The sequence below is a fragment of the Bubalus bubalis genome, chromosome 22 (genome assembly GCF_019923935.1).
Source record: "Bubalus bubalis isolate 160015118507 breed Murrah chromosome 22, NDDB_SH_1, whole genome shotgun sequence".
Classification (NCBI taxonomy): Eukaryota; Metazoa; Chordata; class Mammalia; order Artiodactyla; family Bovidae; genus Bubalus; species Bubalus bubalis.
The window spans coordinates 13,822,817-13,838,746 of NC_059178.1; the positions used below are offsets into that span (position 1 = coordinate 13,822,817).

General features: G+C 51.6%; 1 protein-coding gene across 1 annotated transcript in view; it reads right to left on the reverse strand.

The window, feature by feature from the left end:
- CTIF (cap binding complex dependent translation initiation factor) overlaps positions 1-15,930 on the reverse strand; it is a gene marked incomplete in the record, with an annotated part of 281,742 nt that overhangs the window by 202,766 nt on the left and 63,046 nt on the right. Inside the window, 1 exon segment of the mRNA XM_045164048.1 lies at positions 6,766-6,967. Within this exon segment, the coding sequence (XP_045019983.1) occupies positions 6,766-6,945 (180 nt within the window).

Here is a 15,930-nt window from a genome sequence, read left to right on the forward strand (position 1 = left end):
GGACATGACTGAGTGACTGAACTGAACTGAACTTCACAGCATTGTTATGTAAAGTAAATGAATTGACATGGACACCCCTCCCTGTCCTTTGGTAGTTCCTCCTCAGGGTCCCAACTTCTTGGAGCTCAGTCTTTGACCCTTTTGTCTAAGCTCCCTCACTCTTTGGGTTTAAAATGCCACCCCTATGTCACTATTTACAAATGTAAATCTCCAGGTCATTCTCTTTCTCAGAACGCCACTCTGTATATTCAACTGCTTAATTGACATCTCTACCAAAACATCCAGTACTATCCTTTTCTCTTATTTATTTATTTTTTTAATTGGAGGAAAATTGTTTTACTATGCTATGTTGGTTTCTGCCATTGTTGTACAGCAGAATCCAGTACTATTTTAAACCTCTCACATCTGAAAACTGAACTCTTGACCTCCCCAACACTGATCTTCCAGGGTCTTCCATCTCATTTCTGGAAAGTCTGTCCTTCCACAGGCTCAGGCTATTGTCAAGGCCAGTCATGTTGTCTGTGCCTTAAAGTATGAGAAACTGACCATCTCTCACCACGTCCACAGTCCCACACGGCTCCAAGCTGCCATCAGTCTGACCTTGGCCAACCAAGGACTTCCTGGTCCCTTGCTTCCTTTCCGCCCTGCCCCTTGATGTTGCTGATTTTCCACAAAGCACCCAGAGTGGCTCGATCTAACCAATAGCACCTCTCTCCTCTGCTCAAAACCCTCCAGCATCTCACTGACCAGGCCCCACAGGTGTGGCTCTTTGCCCCCAGCAGACTGGCCCCAAAGCTACTTCTCAAAGTGGGGTACACTCCCACACCAGGGCTGTGTTCCTGACATCCCCTCTGCCTGGAAGGCTGGTTTCTTAGTGGCCTCACTCTCACCCTCTTCAAATCTTTACTCAAAGGTCTAAGCAAGTCTTCTAGACAGCCCAGCACCCCGGGCCCTTCCCGCCTCTTTCACGCATACATCACCTTCTAACATCCTGTTTCCTTCCTTGTCCATCACCTGTCTTTCTCCCTCTGAAGGTAAGTTCTATTCATGACTTTATCCCCAGAGCCTAGAACAGGGCCTGAATTAATCATTCTTAGCTCTAATTATATTTCATTATTTAGCCAATGGTAACTGGCCGGTTTCAGCAACTGTACTTTATGCCCAAACCACCAAAAAATGTATAGGAGACCGAGCTAAATAAGTAAACAAGCTAAAAGCTACATGTATGCTAGAAGCTCAACTCTTCAGAGGTATATTAAGAAAAAAATAATACACAAAAGCTATACTAGTTTTTATCATAAAATTATGGTGGGCTTCTTTCTGTTTTCTGATTGTCTCTGTTTTTCTACTGTTGCTTTAAAAGTAAAATAAAAATTTAACTTGTTTTTAAAAACAACTGGTAATCAGGTTTAAAAGGGCTCAGCCTCACTAAAAATCAAGAAAATGCAAATTAAAGTGACAAGAGACCATTTGTCTCAATCCACTGGTAGTCCTGTGAATGATACAACAGGCCTTCTGGAGAGCAATTTGGCAACAGCTATTAAATCTGATTCTATTTCTCAGCATCCACCTAAAGAAACACTTTTACATGTGTAGGAGGAGACACGTTCAGAAGTGTTTGCTGATGTATTCTGTATCTCCAGGGGAAATTCTGAAAGTGATCTGAATGTCCAGCAATAGGTGAATTGTTAAACTATGGGACATCCGTACTGTGGGTTTCTTTGCAGCCATTAAACAGAACACAGCAGATGTACAAGCCTGGAGGAATCACTAGGGCAAACAGCTAGGTGAAAAAGGTGAGTTCTCAAACAACATATTCCCCAGCTATGATATAAGATTTGGAAATAATATATTTCTGTAAGTCATTAAAAAGGTGAAGAAGTTAACTCATCATTCTGATGGAGGTAGAGGTAAGACAGTGGAATAAGGCAGTAGCTAATTAGCCTTTGAATTCTTAAGTATCATGAGAATATATGCATATAGTAATTATGTAATTAAAAATAAATTATCTTTTTAAATAAGGAGAAAGATAAAATGACTCCCCATATTCAACCACCCCACAGTTCCCCTTAAATTGACTTCTGTTAAGCCTTTCACATGTGGTCCACCATTGAGCACTTCCTCCTTTGAGCAACCATGGCAGGGAATAAGGATTCCAAGGGCAGGAGGAAATGAGGGAATGGGATAGAAGAGGGATGAGGGAACACTGCATAGGGAAAGCAGAATGCAAGGAAAAATGTGAAGAGAAAGAGGGAAGGAAAATGTTGTGAGAAACCAACTTCACACTGATCTGAATCCTCCTATTATCCATCTCTCTGTAAGGTCTCTTCCAAACGCATGACTTCCAAGGGCCTCACAGCATCCAAAAGAACTACAGGAAGTTATCTTCACCCTCACTGGCTCTTCACGTGACTTGTTACCAAGCATTCTGGGGAAACATGCTTTCATTAGACGTATCTATTCTTTACAACGTCCCTACATTCTATCCTTCCGAGAGAGTAGACCTCCAGGCCCTTCACCACGGAGGGGTGGGGAAGGGAGACAGACAAGTCCACCTGTGGCTGTGGTCATCAACCTGAAAAGGACGTCAGAGTCACATGGGAGCTGACAAGAATGTCAATGCCCAGACCCATCCCCATTCCACTCAACTCTGGGGTGGGACCTGCCCAAGCTCCCGAGCAATTCCGATGAACAGCCAGAGCTGTGAACACTGCTTTAAAGCTTGCTGATGGCCCATAAAACCATCAAGTAATATCAGAGGTGCCAAACTTCCCTACTTACAACATTCCAGTCTCTTCCTCAAAAGGTTACTGGTCAATGAGACTTGGAATCCCAATTCTCATTCTACAGGGGAAAAAAGTATACTAACCTCCCAGCAGCCTGCTAGTCACAGCCTGTACCTATCAGGGAACCAAAAGTAGGTGGGGAAGGGGTGGATCCCGGGGCCCAGCTCAGCCACCACCCAGCAGTGGCGTTTGGCTATGTCCCATCTCTCATCTCAGTTTTTCTCTTCTGCAGAATAGAGCCATCACCTCCCTCCTCCCAAGGACAGAGTAAGGACAACTTTCCTGATGTGCCTTTGTGGACTTGGAATCCATTGCAAGGGAGGCACTCTTAAAATGTGTGGGGTAATTTTAAATTGATGTCCCAAACATGTTAGGAAACTTAGAACATACATTCTCTGGGTTACTCACCTAGGATAAAAAGGAACCTCTCTCTCTTCTTCTCTCCCTTCCATCCATCCATCCATCCATTCATTTTCCTTCCTAGTTGTGGGTGGGGCAGGGGCAGGGGGAACACACTCTACAAGCATCTTGAGGTATTTTCTTCCCGAGAGTCAACTGTCATCTCTCAGATCCTAAAAAACGACCTCACCCACTGAAAAGCAACATTCTTCTCCACTCCCTCAAGTCTTCTCTAGGTTTCCAAGATTCTTAACAATTTTCTCTCCCAGAAATATCAAAACACCACTGCAGACAGGCAGCCTGGGACATTCTCTGAGGTTTTTTTGGTTTTGTCTTTGGCTTCCCTTTAAAACAGTCATCAGGTTAAACAAAAACAAGCAAAAGTGCTTTGGCAGAAAGGTTTCCCTTTAAGTGGTGTCAATAAAGAGATTGTGTTTTTTCCAAAGAAGTAGTTATACCCACACGTCTAACCCTGGCCTTGCTTAGAGTCGCCACAGCTGCCCCCACCCCCGGAGTCTGGACTCCAGCTGTTCAGGGTTGTGGGGGAGCAGCTGGTGGGAGCAGGACTGGAATGTACGCCCCTTGGCCAGCAGTGCGCAGGCGGATCCCAGGATCCTGCCAGGTGCTTGCATTCTTCCAGGGAACCTCAGGGAATGCAGGCGGCTTAAGGAATGCATCTAGATGGCCCAAGTGTTTTCCACACTCTGCCTCACAGCTAGCATCTGTTTAACAGCTGCTCCAGATGTGGCTATCCGGGCATGGCTAGGCCCAACCTATCCCAGGAGTAGGAGCTGGGAGTGCAGGGCCCAGATTGAGGCTCTGTGTCCTGAGAGCTCAGCTGGTCCTACAGAGAGGGCAGAGGCACTGGGAAGGCCCCTCCTTCCAAATTCTCCCTGATGGGAATGGAGATTCTACCACTCGCAAAGCGTTCCCCTGGGGTGAAGCTTCACAGCTTCCTGAGACCCCTCTCTTGGAAGAGCCCATTTCACATGGAGGAAACTTCAGGGGATGCTCTGCTAGAGGCCACCGGAGTCCCCTACACCGTGAGGGAGACAGGCAGCACATGCCAGACCAGCCCCGTGCCTCTCCATGGGGCTGGAGCCAAGGCCAAGCCCTCTCATCTACTCAAGGCCTTTGCTCCAGCAACCAGCCCCTCTGCCCTTGACCACTCCCATCCAGGCTTATGCCTCCACCGCCTTTGATGACATCTTCCTGACATCCCATTTACAACTGCAAACACCTCCTGACCCTCATCACTCCTCACACTCCATTTTCTTGATTTATTTTCCCCCAGAGCAGTTGCCATCCACCACCGGAATAAGGGCCACAAGGGGTGAGCTCTTCCTCTCTTTTGCTCACTCCTGGGTACATGGTCCTAGGACAGCGCCAGGTGCGCAGCAGGTGTTCACTACACACTTGCAGCTTGAATACTGAACAGATTACAGGCTCGCTACTACCTGTGATCTTAGAACTTCAAGGACACCCAGGAAAGCATCACATATATTTCCATTTCTCTCTCAGGGCTGATCTTCCCTTCCCTACCCTCCAATGGGGATAAGGCAGGCAGTACCATGGCTTTGAAACAGGAGGGAAGGGGACCGAGCGCAACCTCGAGAACAACATAAGTCATGAAAGTGAAAGTCGCTCAGCTGTGTCCAACTCTTTGCAACCCCATGGACTGTACAGTCCATGGAATTCTCCAGGCCAGAATACTGGAGTGGGTAGCCTTTCCCTTCTCCAGGGGTTCTTCCCAACCCAGGGATCCAACCCAGGTTGGATCTCCCACATTGCAGGCGGATTCTTAACCAGCTGAGCCACCAGGGAAGCCCAAGAATACTGGAGTGTGTAGCCTATCCCTTCTCCAGGGGATCTTCAACCCAGGAATCAAACTGGTGTCTCCTGCCTTGCAGGCGGGTTCTTTACCAACTGAACTATCAGGAAAGCCCCAGAGTCCACATACCAGGGAAGCCATATAGTCATAGGACATGACAAAAACCGATTAGAACTACCTAGATCCAAGATGGCGAAAGATTCAACTTTCAGATTCAACTTGAGCCTCATTATATCTTCATTGTAATATATTAGCTAAATGACACACTCACCAGCACCATGACAGTTCAGAGCTAACCATAAAAGGCTAAATAGTGGGCAGCGGCCCAATGCCTGGAAATCCTTGCCCTTCCTCCCACACTAAAGAGTTGGAATCCTCCCACTCATTAGCCTGTGAAATTACCCAGCCCATAAAAACTAACCAAGCCGTATTTCAGAGCCTCTGGTCCTCTAAGATGGCCCACACTCTATGGAGTATGTTTCACTCTAAATAAATTCACTTCTTACCTATCATCTTGTCTCTCATTGGATTCTTTCTGAGACATCAAGAACCCAAGCTTCACGAAGTCTTGACAAGTGTGCAATCTCAACTAAGAGCGTGGGTTCAAGTCCCAATCTGAGCTGCACTGTTTTGGTTTCAGAATTTCCCAGGGCCACTCCTGGTCCTGAGTGCCGGGAAAGCCACAAGTTCATCCTGGCCGTCTAAAATCTGGAGGGTCTGGATCTGCTGCCCACCTAAGATGGTGAGTTAGACTGCTGCACTTGGCTTTCCTCCAAACCAGGGGCCACATGTGGCTCCTCACTACTTGGGAGGGAGCCCTGGGCTTGAGGGTGGACAAGTACAAGAGATCAACGTGGGGCCTCAGACCCTGAGCAGAAGAGACCCTCCTGAACCTCCAGATACAGACAACACCCTGCTCCTCCAGAGTTTTTGAGCCTCTTATCACCTCTGAACTTTCAACATTCCTGAGATGGCAGGATCATCGTCATTCACCAGGTAAGAAAGCCAAGCCTCAGAGAAGTTGAGGGGTCTGCTTGCCTGAGGTCACACAGGCAGCTAGAAGCAATATGGAACCAACTGTTGAACAATGATCTACTGAGGATTTATCATGCTCAGCAAAGATGTACTTGACATGGTCACTTCCCTTAATGGTTCATTCTACTCTGGAGAACTGGAAACTTCCAAATCTTGACCCACAGTCTTTCAGCAGAGTTCACCTTCCACCAGGGCTGCCACAGAGTGGCCAGCAGCAGGGAAGCTCCAGAGCTTCAGACCTGAGATTCTGGTCTGAAGGCTTCATGTGCATCATGAGGTCTGGCACACAGAGCCCTGGCTGAGGCCTGAGAGACACGATCTTTGGCTGCCAACAACTGCCTGTCTTCAACATCAGAGGACCCATTCAGAAGTGACAGACTTTTGATGGTGTGCCTTTGGATGAGCTTCAATCATCATGTCTGCTAGAACATGAGCTTGTGGCTCATGGAGCAGGGAGCAGTGCCTTGCACACAGCAGGTGCTCAATAAACGAGGGTTCCATGAATTGTGAGTCTGCCAGGCCTGAGCTGCCCAGTGGGGTCAGAGGGGCCAGGAGTGCACAGCTGGGGGCTTCCTGCCTGGATCCCACACTCTGGTTAGGGGGCCATCCCCACCTTGGCAATCTAGGGCTGCACGACCGGACGCTGCCTGGAGCCAGGGCCCCTTAGCACCCCTCTGAGCTTGCTGAGCCCCATGCCCTCCCGGGCGGTGTTACCTGGGAGACGTGGGACTGCGTCTTCTCACTCTCGCCATCACCCTCCGTCTTGTCGGCCAGCAGCCCCTGCACCTGGTACTCCAGCACGTAGCTGTCGATGAAGCGCTCCAGCTCCTCGATCTCCTGGGAGCGGCTGCTCCCGGCCTCAGAGGAGGCGGACGCTGCTGAAGAGTTCTCCATCCCTCCCTCTCAGGGGCCTGGGCTGCAGGAGGCAGAGGACAGATGGGCTCGGTGAGAGGACGCTGCTGGAGGCAGAGATGGGGACCCCACCTGAGAAGTCCTCCCCCTCCCGGAGGCACTCCCTCATCCATGCTGCCCTCTCCTAAGCCCTTGAGCAGTCAGTGGGGCGCTGGCTGGCCTTTAGCGAGTGAAGAGGAAGCTGTGATTCCTCCTGGGGGGTCGGGAAGGAGACTCAGGCCCAGAGAAGGGCCAGTATTGTGCCTAATTGTCCAGCATTGTAACTGGTGCCATGCTGGGTGTCAATTCATACCTAGACCTTACCACTCAGGAGAAAGTGGAAAATTGGACCCAGCCTACCACCCCGACCCCATTTCCCAACATGGAGTTAACAAATCTATCATAAAGCAGAATAAGACTGACCACAGGTGTCTATGTCCCTGACTCCAGCATTGAGACATACAGGGGGTCCCCAGACACAGACGCTTTAAAGGGCCTGCACCTCCAAGGAATACCTCCTTCCAAAGACATGTTTTCTTTTTGCACACCAGACTATTCCTAAATTTGGTGAAGACGGTAGGCGATAACGTGATTCTGCAGCCCTGTTAATGGTGTGTCCAGTAGGACACACGCTATACTCAGTCTGTAAGGACATGACTAGCTTTTAATGATACAATGTGTAAGGCCCAGCGGGTTGTCTGGGAGGGCATGGTTCAGCCTTGGACACTGCCTGGTCACCCTCCATAGGAGCATGACACCCTCATTTACAGCTCAGGCCCTCTCTCTGAGAAGCTTAACATAAAGTTTGACCAGTGTTCCATGGATATCTATTAAAGTCCACCAATAAAACTGCTGTCCCTAGGAGGAATTCCCTGGCAGTCCAGGGGTTAGGACTCTGCACTTCCACTGCATAGGACATAAGTTCCATCCCTGGTCAAGGAACTAAGATCCTATATGCCTTGAGGCATTGCTTAAAAAAAATAAAAAGCTGTCCGTCTCCAAGAGGACTGGTTAACCTAGCAGCTGCAGGGGCCCAGGCTTGCAGGGACACCTCCACTGTCCACTCTTGTCCTCAAAGCTCCCCACAGCCCACCTGGAAGTTGAGAAAGCTAGAACCATTCTTACCACTAGGTCCCTTCCTAGCAGGGACACCCCCCAACTCCTGCTCCTGACAGGAAGGGGCTTTAAAGCTGGTCTGGCGTCCCTTCCACTCTCTGGAAATCAGTGCTTTCCAGGGGGAGCCGACTGAGCAGAAAAAGCAGAGATTGCACACGGCTTCACCATCAGAACTAGTACAAGGGTCCTCTACCAAATCACCACCCTTAGACACACACAGTGAAGTGAGTGAAGTCGCTCAACAAAGACCCAAGTAAATGCGCAGGCTGAGACCACAAAGGGCTTTCGGCGCCTTGAACGTGTTGTGGATAATAAAGACAACTTCCTAGTATGTTTAGAGGAACACTTGAATTTCAAAACCTTGGATTACTGAGAGCTTTTTTAGGACACAGTTATTCACTAACACTTAAGAGTTTGTTGAGTTTTCAATCGTAATGAATCCAAAACAGGACAAGCAGCAGCCCGAGGGGTTCCAGAAATGCTGCGAGACCATGAATGCTGACTCCCCCAAACCCTCGACAGGCTCCCTGGAGGCTGTGCGGACCATGGGAAGGATGGTCACACAAGCGGACACACATTCTCCAGCTGATTTCTGGATTCAGGTTTTGGCTCTTGGCTGCTGCATGAGTTCCAGCCTCCCTTGGACCCCAGACCAGCTACAGAGGGTAGGTGCTGGGCTTCTGAGCTCAGTAACCTCGGGGCTCGTGGGTGCGTCCACCTGCCCCAGAGGGAGGAGACTGTGGTTTCAGGCTTGGGTGCTCTCTTCAGACTAGGGGAACACAGGGATGGGGGCCTGGGTGGCGGTGAGTGTGCAGGCAGGCACTTTGCTCAGATTGAAATAAGTGTGCCTAGTGGTGCGAGGGCCACTTCCTCCACCTGCCATTCAAGGGCCACAGTGGTCTTACGTCCTTCCTACCACCAACCCCACCGCTCAGACAGCTGCCTCCTGCCCCCTGGCCACTCTGCTTTTTGTCCTGAATGTAAGTCAAGTGTGGCAGGCTTCAGAACTCAAGAGAGCCCTGAGCATACACTTTCTCCCAGTTACTCAATCAAACATTAACCTAGGAACTCCTGGGAGAGGATTTTGTAAATGTAATTAAACACCAAGTCAGCAGATCTGAAGACTCAGAGTATTCAGGAAGGCCTGACCCAATCACATGAGCCCCTTACATGTGGGGCTGGAGGGAGAGACAGAGTTGCTGGCCTGAAGGAGAAGGAATGTGTGCAAGGTTCGTGGGCAGCCTTGAGAGGCTGAGAGCCATTCCTGGTCAATGACTGATCAGGAAACGTGCTTCCGGCCTGCAACAGCAAGAAGTAAATTCAACAAGCCCTGAGTTTGGGGGCAGGTTTTGTCTCTCAGAGCCTCCAGACCAGAACTCAGCCTGACCGACACCCTGATTTCAGCTTCCTGCTATACCGAGAGGGGCTTCTGACTTCCAGCCCTGTGAGATGATAAACAGGCATCATTCTAAGCCTTTAAGTTTGTGGCAATAAACCACTAACACGGGATGCTCTTTCTGCCTCTGTGCTTTTGCTCACACTGTGTCCCTCACCCAAAGTCACTTTCCCCTTCCTTCCACCTGCCCAATCTCAGGGTCCTTATACTCACGAGGGGCTAGAACCTTAGAGGCCAGTGCCAACTAGCCCAATCCCTGGCTTTAACAGCAGTGAGTGGGCAAAGCATTCACCCAGTCTCAGTCTAGGGGTATGAATACGGCAACCCCTATTTATAACACGAGCTGCTAATGTACCTGCACGAGTAGCCTGGAACAGCACCCTCCTCAGCACTCCATCCAAGGCCTTCATCCACTTACCCCTCAGTGTAACTCTATGCAATTGATACAAAAAGAGAAAACTAGGGTTCAGAGAGGTTAAGTAACTTGCCCAAGATCACACAGTGGAGTTCCAGGTCGACCTACACCTCACTGCTTCTTTTTTTTTTATTAGAATATAATTGCTTTACAACATTGAGTTAGTTTCTACTGTACAACAAAGTGAATCAGGTATGCGTGCGTGCTAAGTCGTGTCCAACTCTGCACGACCCCATGGACTGGTGTAGCCCGCCAGGCTCCTCTGTCCATGGGATTCTCCAGGCAAGAATACTGGAGTGGGTTGCCATGTCCTTTTCCTGGGGATCTTCCTCACCCAGGGATCAAAGCTGCACCTCTTACATCTCCTACATTGGCGGGGGGGCGGGTCCTTTACCACTAAAGCCACCTGGGAAGCCCAACTCGGGTATATGCATACGTACATCCCGCCCTTCTGGACCTTCCTCTCACCGACCCCCCACCCTGCACCCGCCATCCCACCCATCTAGGTCATCACAGGGCATGGAGCTGAGCTTTCTGGGCTTTACCATCCCACCTCCTGGCAGCCTGCTCAGGCCCTCAGGAAATCTCCCACTCCTTTTACCACCGCCCTTCCAAAGCCCAGTGAATTCTTCAGTGCTGTGTGTGTGTGTGTGTGTGTGTGTGTGTGTGTCCTAACCTCTACTGGTCTGCAGGCTCGAGAGGGCTGGGCCCCGTGCCTCGCTCACGCATGGCCCTGGGCAGGCGGCCGGCCTCAGCAGGATGGGGTGATAAGGTCAGTGCCCAGAGAAGGCTGAAAAGGAGCTGCCTGCAGAAAAGGCCAATGTCTAAGGCCCCGCCCATGATTCCTCGAAGAACTTCAGATCTTATCACGGGCTTCTGGCTCCTGTCTCAGGAGCGGGCAGAGGGCTGGGCTCTGTAGGAACTAGACAGGAGTGTTTCCAGGAGGACCGAGTGCCCGGCCCGGCCTACACAGCAGGCTCAGCCCTGCCCTGCTGGGCCTTCCCATGGGCCTGTCACGGGGTCACACCATCGTCCCGGGAGGGAGGCGGGGGGCAGAAATCACCCCCTCCTGGCTCACTGAGGAAAGGGGGGACTTGAGACACATTCCCACCCTGGAGAATCCTGGTGCCCAGAGGGAAAAGGAGCAGCCCCCACACTGGTTGCTGGTCTTGGAGACGCCCTCCTACTCTAGTCACTGCGGCCCAGGCAGGGTCTCCCGCGCAGCCTGACTGCTCGTCCCCTCGGCTGCCCAGGGCTCCTCGGACACACACCAACAGCCCCTGCAGGAGCCCCGTTGGCCCCTGCACCTCGGAGCGGGAGGAGCTGACAGCCGCCGCGGCAGCCCTGGATGGGGACAAACCCTCCCTCTAGGTCTCTCAGATAACAGCTGAGGCGCCTACTCCGTGGTCCCTCAGGGCGACCCAGGGCACAGAGCCCAGAGGCCCAGTAGTGACCAGTCCGTGACGCCCCTTTGCCGACCCCCTCCTCCTGTGTCTCTCCCCCCAGGGAGATCCATTCCTGGGGCATCACTTGGGTTGGGCTCATTTGTCTGTTCTACAATGAACCCCAACCAGGGTGCAGGTCCCTCCTTCAGAAGAAAAGCCCCGAGATTTCTCTCTTTACTGGAGAAGAGGGAGGTGGAAGAGAGGAGACTGGGGCTACATCATCCATCTCCTAGGCCATTAGCCAGGCACTCACTCCCCCACTTTCAATAAAGGTAAAGTATCTATAATTCAAAACATACCACTGAAGCCATTTTCAAGCATATAATTCAGTGGCATTAAGTACATTCATCAAGCTATGGTTTTTCCAGTGGTCATGTACGGATGCGAGAGTTGGACTACAAAGAAAGCTGAGTGCCGAAGAATTGATGCTTTTGAACTGTGGTGTTGGAGAAGGCTCTCGAGAGTCCCTTGGACTGCAAGGAGATCCAACCAGTCCATCCTAAAGGAAATCAGTCCTAGGTGTTCACTGGAAGGACTGATGCTGAAGCTCAAACTCCAACACTTTGGCCACCTGATGCGAAGAACTGACTCATTGAATAAGACCCTGATGCTGGGAAAGATTGAAGGCAGAAGGAGAAGGGGATGACAGAGGATGAGATGGTTGGATGGCCTCACTGACTCGATGGACATAAGTTGAGCAAGCTCCAGGAGTTGGTGATGGACAGGGATGCCTGGCATGCTGCAGTCCATGGGGTTGCAAAGAGTCAGACATGACTGAGCGACTGAATTGAACTGAAGTACATTCACAGTATTACGTAAGCACCATCACTATCTATTTCCAGAAAATTGTCATCCCCACAGAAACCTGGTGCCCATTAAACAGCCCTGCATCCCCTGCTGCAGCCCCTGGCAACTGCTCTACTTTCTCTCTGAACTTGGCTCCTCTGCATACCTCATTTAGGTGGCGTCATACAACATCTGTCCTTTTGTAACTGGCTTATTTCACTTCTAATGTTTTCAAGATTCATTCATGTTGTAGAATGTGTCAGAATTTCACACCTTTTTGTGGATGAATAAGACACTGTGTTACAATAACAGACTTATGTATGGACCACATTTTGTTTATCCATTCACTCATCAATGGACACTCAGGCTGTTCTCACCTTTGGCTATTGTGATTAATGCTGCTACGAACATGGGTGTACAAGTACCTATTTGAGTTCCTGTTTGTAATTCTCTGGGGTAAAAGCCTAGAAGGACCTCTCTGCTTTTAACGTAAAAACAGTGAGGAGGCCCAGAGTGAACTCCAGGCTGGTGGAGACCAGGGAAATAAAGAGATACTTCTCTCCAGGACTTGTTCTGCTCCCTTCCGGCTGGTGATCTGGGGTCTCCTCCTGGCTCCGCTTCTCATTCACAGCAAGATTAGGATATGTGCTCAGTCACTCCAGTTGTGTCCAATTCTTTGCGACCCCATGGACTGCCGCTCACCAGGCTCTTCTGTCCATGGGATTCTCCAGGCAAGAATACTGGAGTGGGTTGCCATGCCCTCCTCCAGGGGATCTTCCCAACCCAGGGATCGAACCCATGTCTCCTGCACTGGCAGGTGGGTTCTTCACCACTACCACCACCTGAGAAGCATGGATCAGGGTGGGGAATCCCCAAACAGCTAGGCTGCTGGGTAAGCTGAGAGCCAGCAAGAAGAGCTTCTGTTTTAATGATCAGTGAAAAGTGGAAAGGGGGCTGGGCCCAGAGGAAGAAAAAGAGGAGAGGTTGGACGAGGAGAAGAAACACCTCTTGTAGCTGCAGCCATCCAAGATGTGGCCTGTGGGGCTGCAGCCAGATCTCAGGAACATGCCCTTCTGCCTTTGGGGCTCCCCTCCTCACGCCGCCGTGCCCCCCAGCCCCTGCCAGATGATGGATGCCCAGGAACAAAAAGGCAGGCAGCAAGCGTGGGGAAAATGCTGAGGCCGCACTTTGCTGTAAAGGGCAGGCAGCCCCGGAGCCTGCAGTCAGGAGGCGGGGCCTGGGTGGGCACAGCTGCAGGAGGGGCACAGAGGGGCTGAGGCCATGGGGCGTTGTGATTCCTTGGGAAACTAGTGTCAGCAAAGGCACTTCTGCTGACGCCGCGGGCTCAGGCTGAGGTCAGGAATCTCGCTCCCCCCACCCTCGGGGCCTGCCTGCCTCTCAACCTTTGCAGGGGCTCACAGAGCTACATCAAGGACGCGGGGTCTACAGGAGAAGGCAGGGCCCAGAGAGGAGAAGCTGGAACCATCCCAGCCCTCTCAGCATCCTTTCGCATCGGCCCTGTGACAAATGGCATTAGCAGCTGTAAATGTAGCCAATCCCTTTAAGAACAGCCAGGCATTAGAGGAATTACCTCCTCCCCAACCCCCAGGACCAGTTCAGTGACCTGCCAACCAGATGAGAGCCTCTGCTTCACGGACGGCCAGCTCTTCTCGGGGGGCACCCAACAATTCCAGGCCCCGGAAAGGGCAGCCCTGTACCCCTCACCCTCCAGCGGACCCTTTCGCCTCAGGCCTTCAGCACACAGCTCAGCCAGGACTTCCTCAGAGAGGAAGCCCAGGGCTCATTTCCCGGCTTTCGGCTCCACAAAGGGTCTGGCCTCCTGGCCCACAGGCCCCGTAGGGAGTGGGATAGTGACCCCGGGGGGACTCACGGGTCTGTCCCCCCAAATCCAGCAGGACAGCAACTCTGCAGACAGATAACAGGCCCCTCTGAGCTGTGGTGGGCGGCAGGGCCCAGCCAGTCAGCACCACTCCCCCACTGTGGAATGAATCGCATCCACCCACTGCTTCTCCACCACCCCTTTCTCAAGCTGCTGGGTCTCAGTCCCCAACCCGGACCCCCTCCAGCGGGCGCTCCTGGTGACCCCACTCCACACCAAGGCCTGCCCTTCTCCCTTTCCGCCTCCACACAGAGCTGACAACTGGCACCTACACACAGAGCCTGTAGCCCCCAGAGCAGGGCCAGGCCAGGCTGCCCCGCCGGGAGTGTGGGAGGAGAAAGGCCAGCTGCCAGGGGAGGAGGGTGCCCAGAGCCCTCCCCGAGGAAGCCACGGGCACCCCCTTCACCATGTCCTGTTGCCAAGCCACCCCTCCAAGTCCAGCCCACGTCCCACCTCCTGCACAGACAGGACTCAGGAAGAATGCCTTCCCTTCCCCTCAAGCTGCAGCCCTCATGCTCAGCCACTGATGCCAGTGCTGGCCCGGGACTCTGGGCCTGCCAGTGTTCACCACAGAAAAGCAGGGGGCTTTGGGAGAGGCCTCTGTGCACAGGAGCCTCAGACCCTCAACCACCGGAAGTGGAGAAGTTCAGAAACACCAGGAGGAGCTGGAGGCTACCTCAGATATCAGTATCGCTTACCGTCGCAGAAGTGAGGACACCCGGTGTCCCCCACATGATACCAGTGTAACCCTCTGTCACTCAAACATCAGACAGGGCTTAGCTAGGGTGGTGTTTTTCTAACTGCAGGTCTCCGTGGCTTTTGTGGACCGCAAAATAAACTGAAAAAAATCCAGGAGACACAGGTTCGATCCCTGGCTGGGGAAGATCCCCTGGAGGAGGGCATGGCAACCCACTCCAGTATTCTTGCCTAGACAATCCCATGGACAGAGGAGCCTGGTGGGCTACAGTCCATGGGGTCACAAAGAGTCAGTCACGACTGAGCACACACAAGACAAAATCATGATCTCAGCATTAAAATGGTAGAATGCAGTTGAAAATTCCAGTGAGTAACACACATTAAAAGTAGAACTATTGTTTCATGGAAATTTTGTCTCATCTAAATATATCACGGAAATATATTTTTATTTCTGTGATGCGTGGTCAAAAGAGTTTATGAAAAGTGGCCCAGAGCAGCACTTCCCAAACTTGCATGTATGCAGTGATCACAGGCGATCTTGTTAAAATGTGGATTTGGATTCAGTGGACCCCAGGTGGGGCCCGAGAGGCTGCATGTCTCACCAGCTCCCAGTTGGTGATGTTGCTGCTGGTCAGAGGACCATGCTTTGAATAGCCAAGATCTAGAAAAACCTGTCACATCCTTTCTATCCACTATTCAGCTATTCCATCCTGGCTGGAAGATGGGTAGATTCTCCATCCTGACTCTCTGGCCAGCTGGCCAGCTCCCAGGGTAAGGGGCAGTTTCTCTCATGGCTGACTTAGGGCCAGGCAGGACCTCAACAGGCTGAATGAGTGTTTATCTGTGGGCCCTAGGACCGCCTACTTCCACCCTGGGATCTCAGCATCAGGAACACATAACAGCGCTCGCTTAGAGTCCAACAGGGCCAGACATACCCAGCTGCTGTCACCAAGTTGGAGGGGCTCCTGAAATCTAAGCCATGTGACCTCAACAGATCTTAAGAGAATTCAGCGGTCCAGCCGCTGCTCTATCTCTGGATGCTCCTGCTGTCCTTTACCGTGTAGATGAGGACACTGGAGCCCAGAGAAGGGGAGGACCTGATCGGAGCCATTCAAATGCCTAATGGATAGAGCCTGGCCTGTAATGCAGGTCCCCAAGCCCCTGAGAGTCTCCCATCCCCAGAAAACCCCTCCTGAGCTGAGTCACCTCTCCCTTCCCCCCGTGATTGCCAATG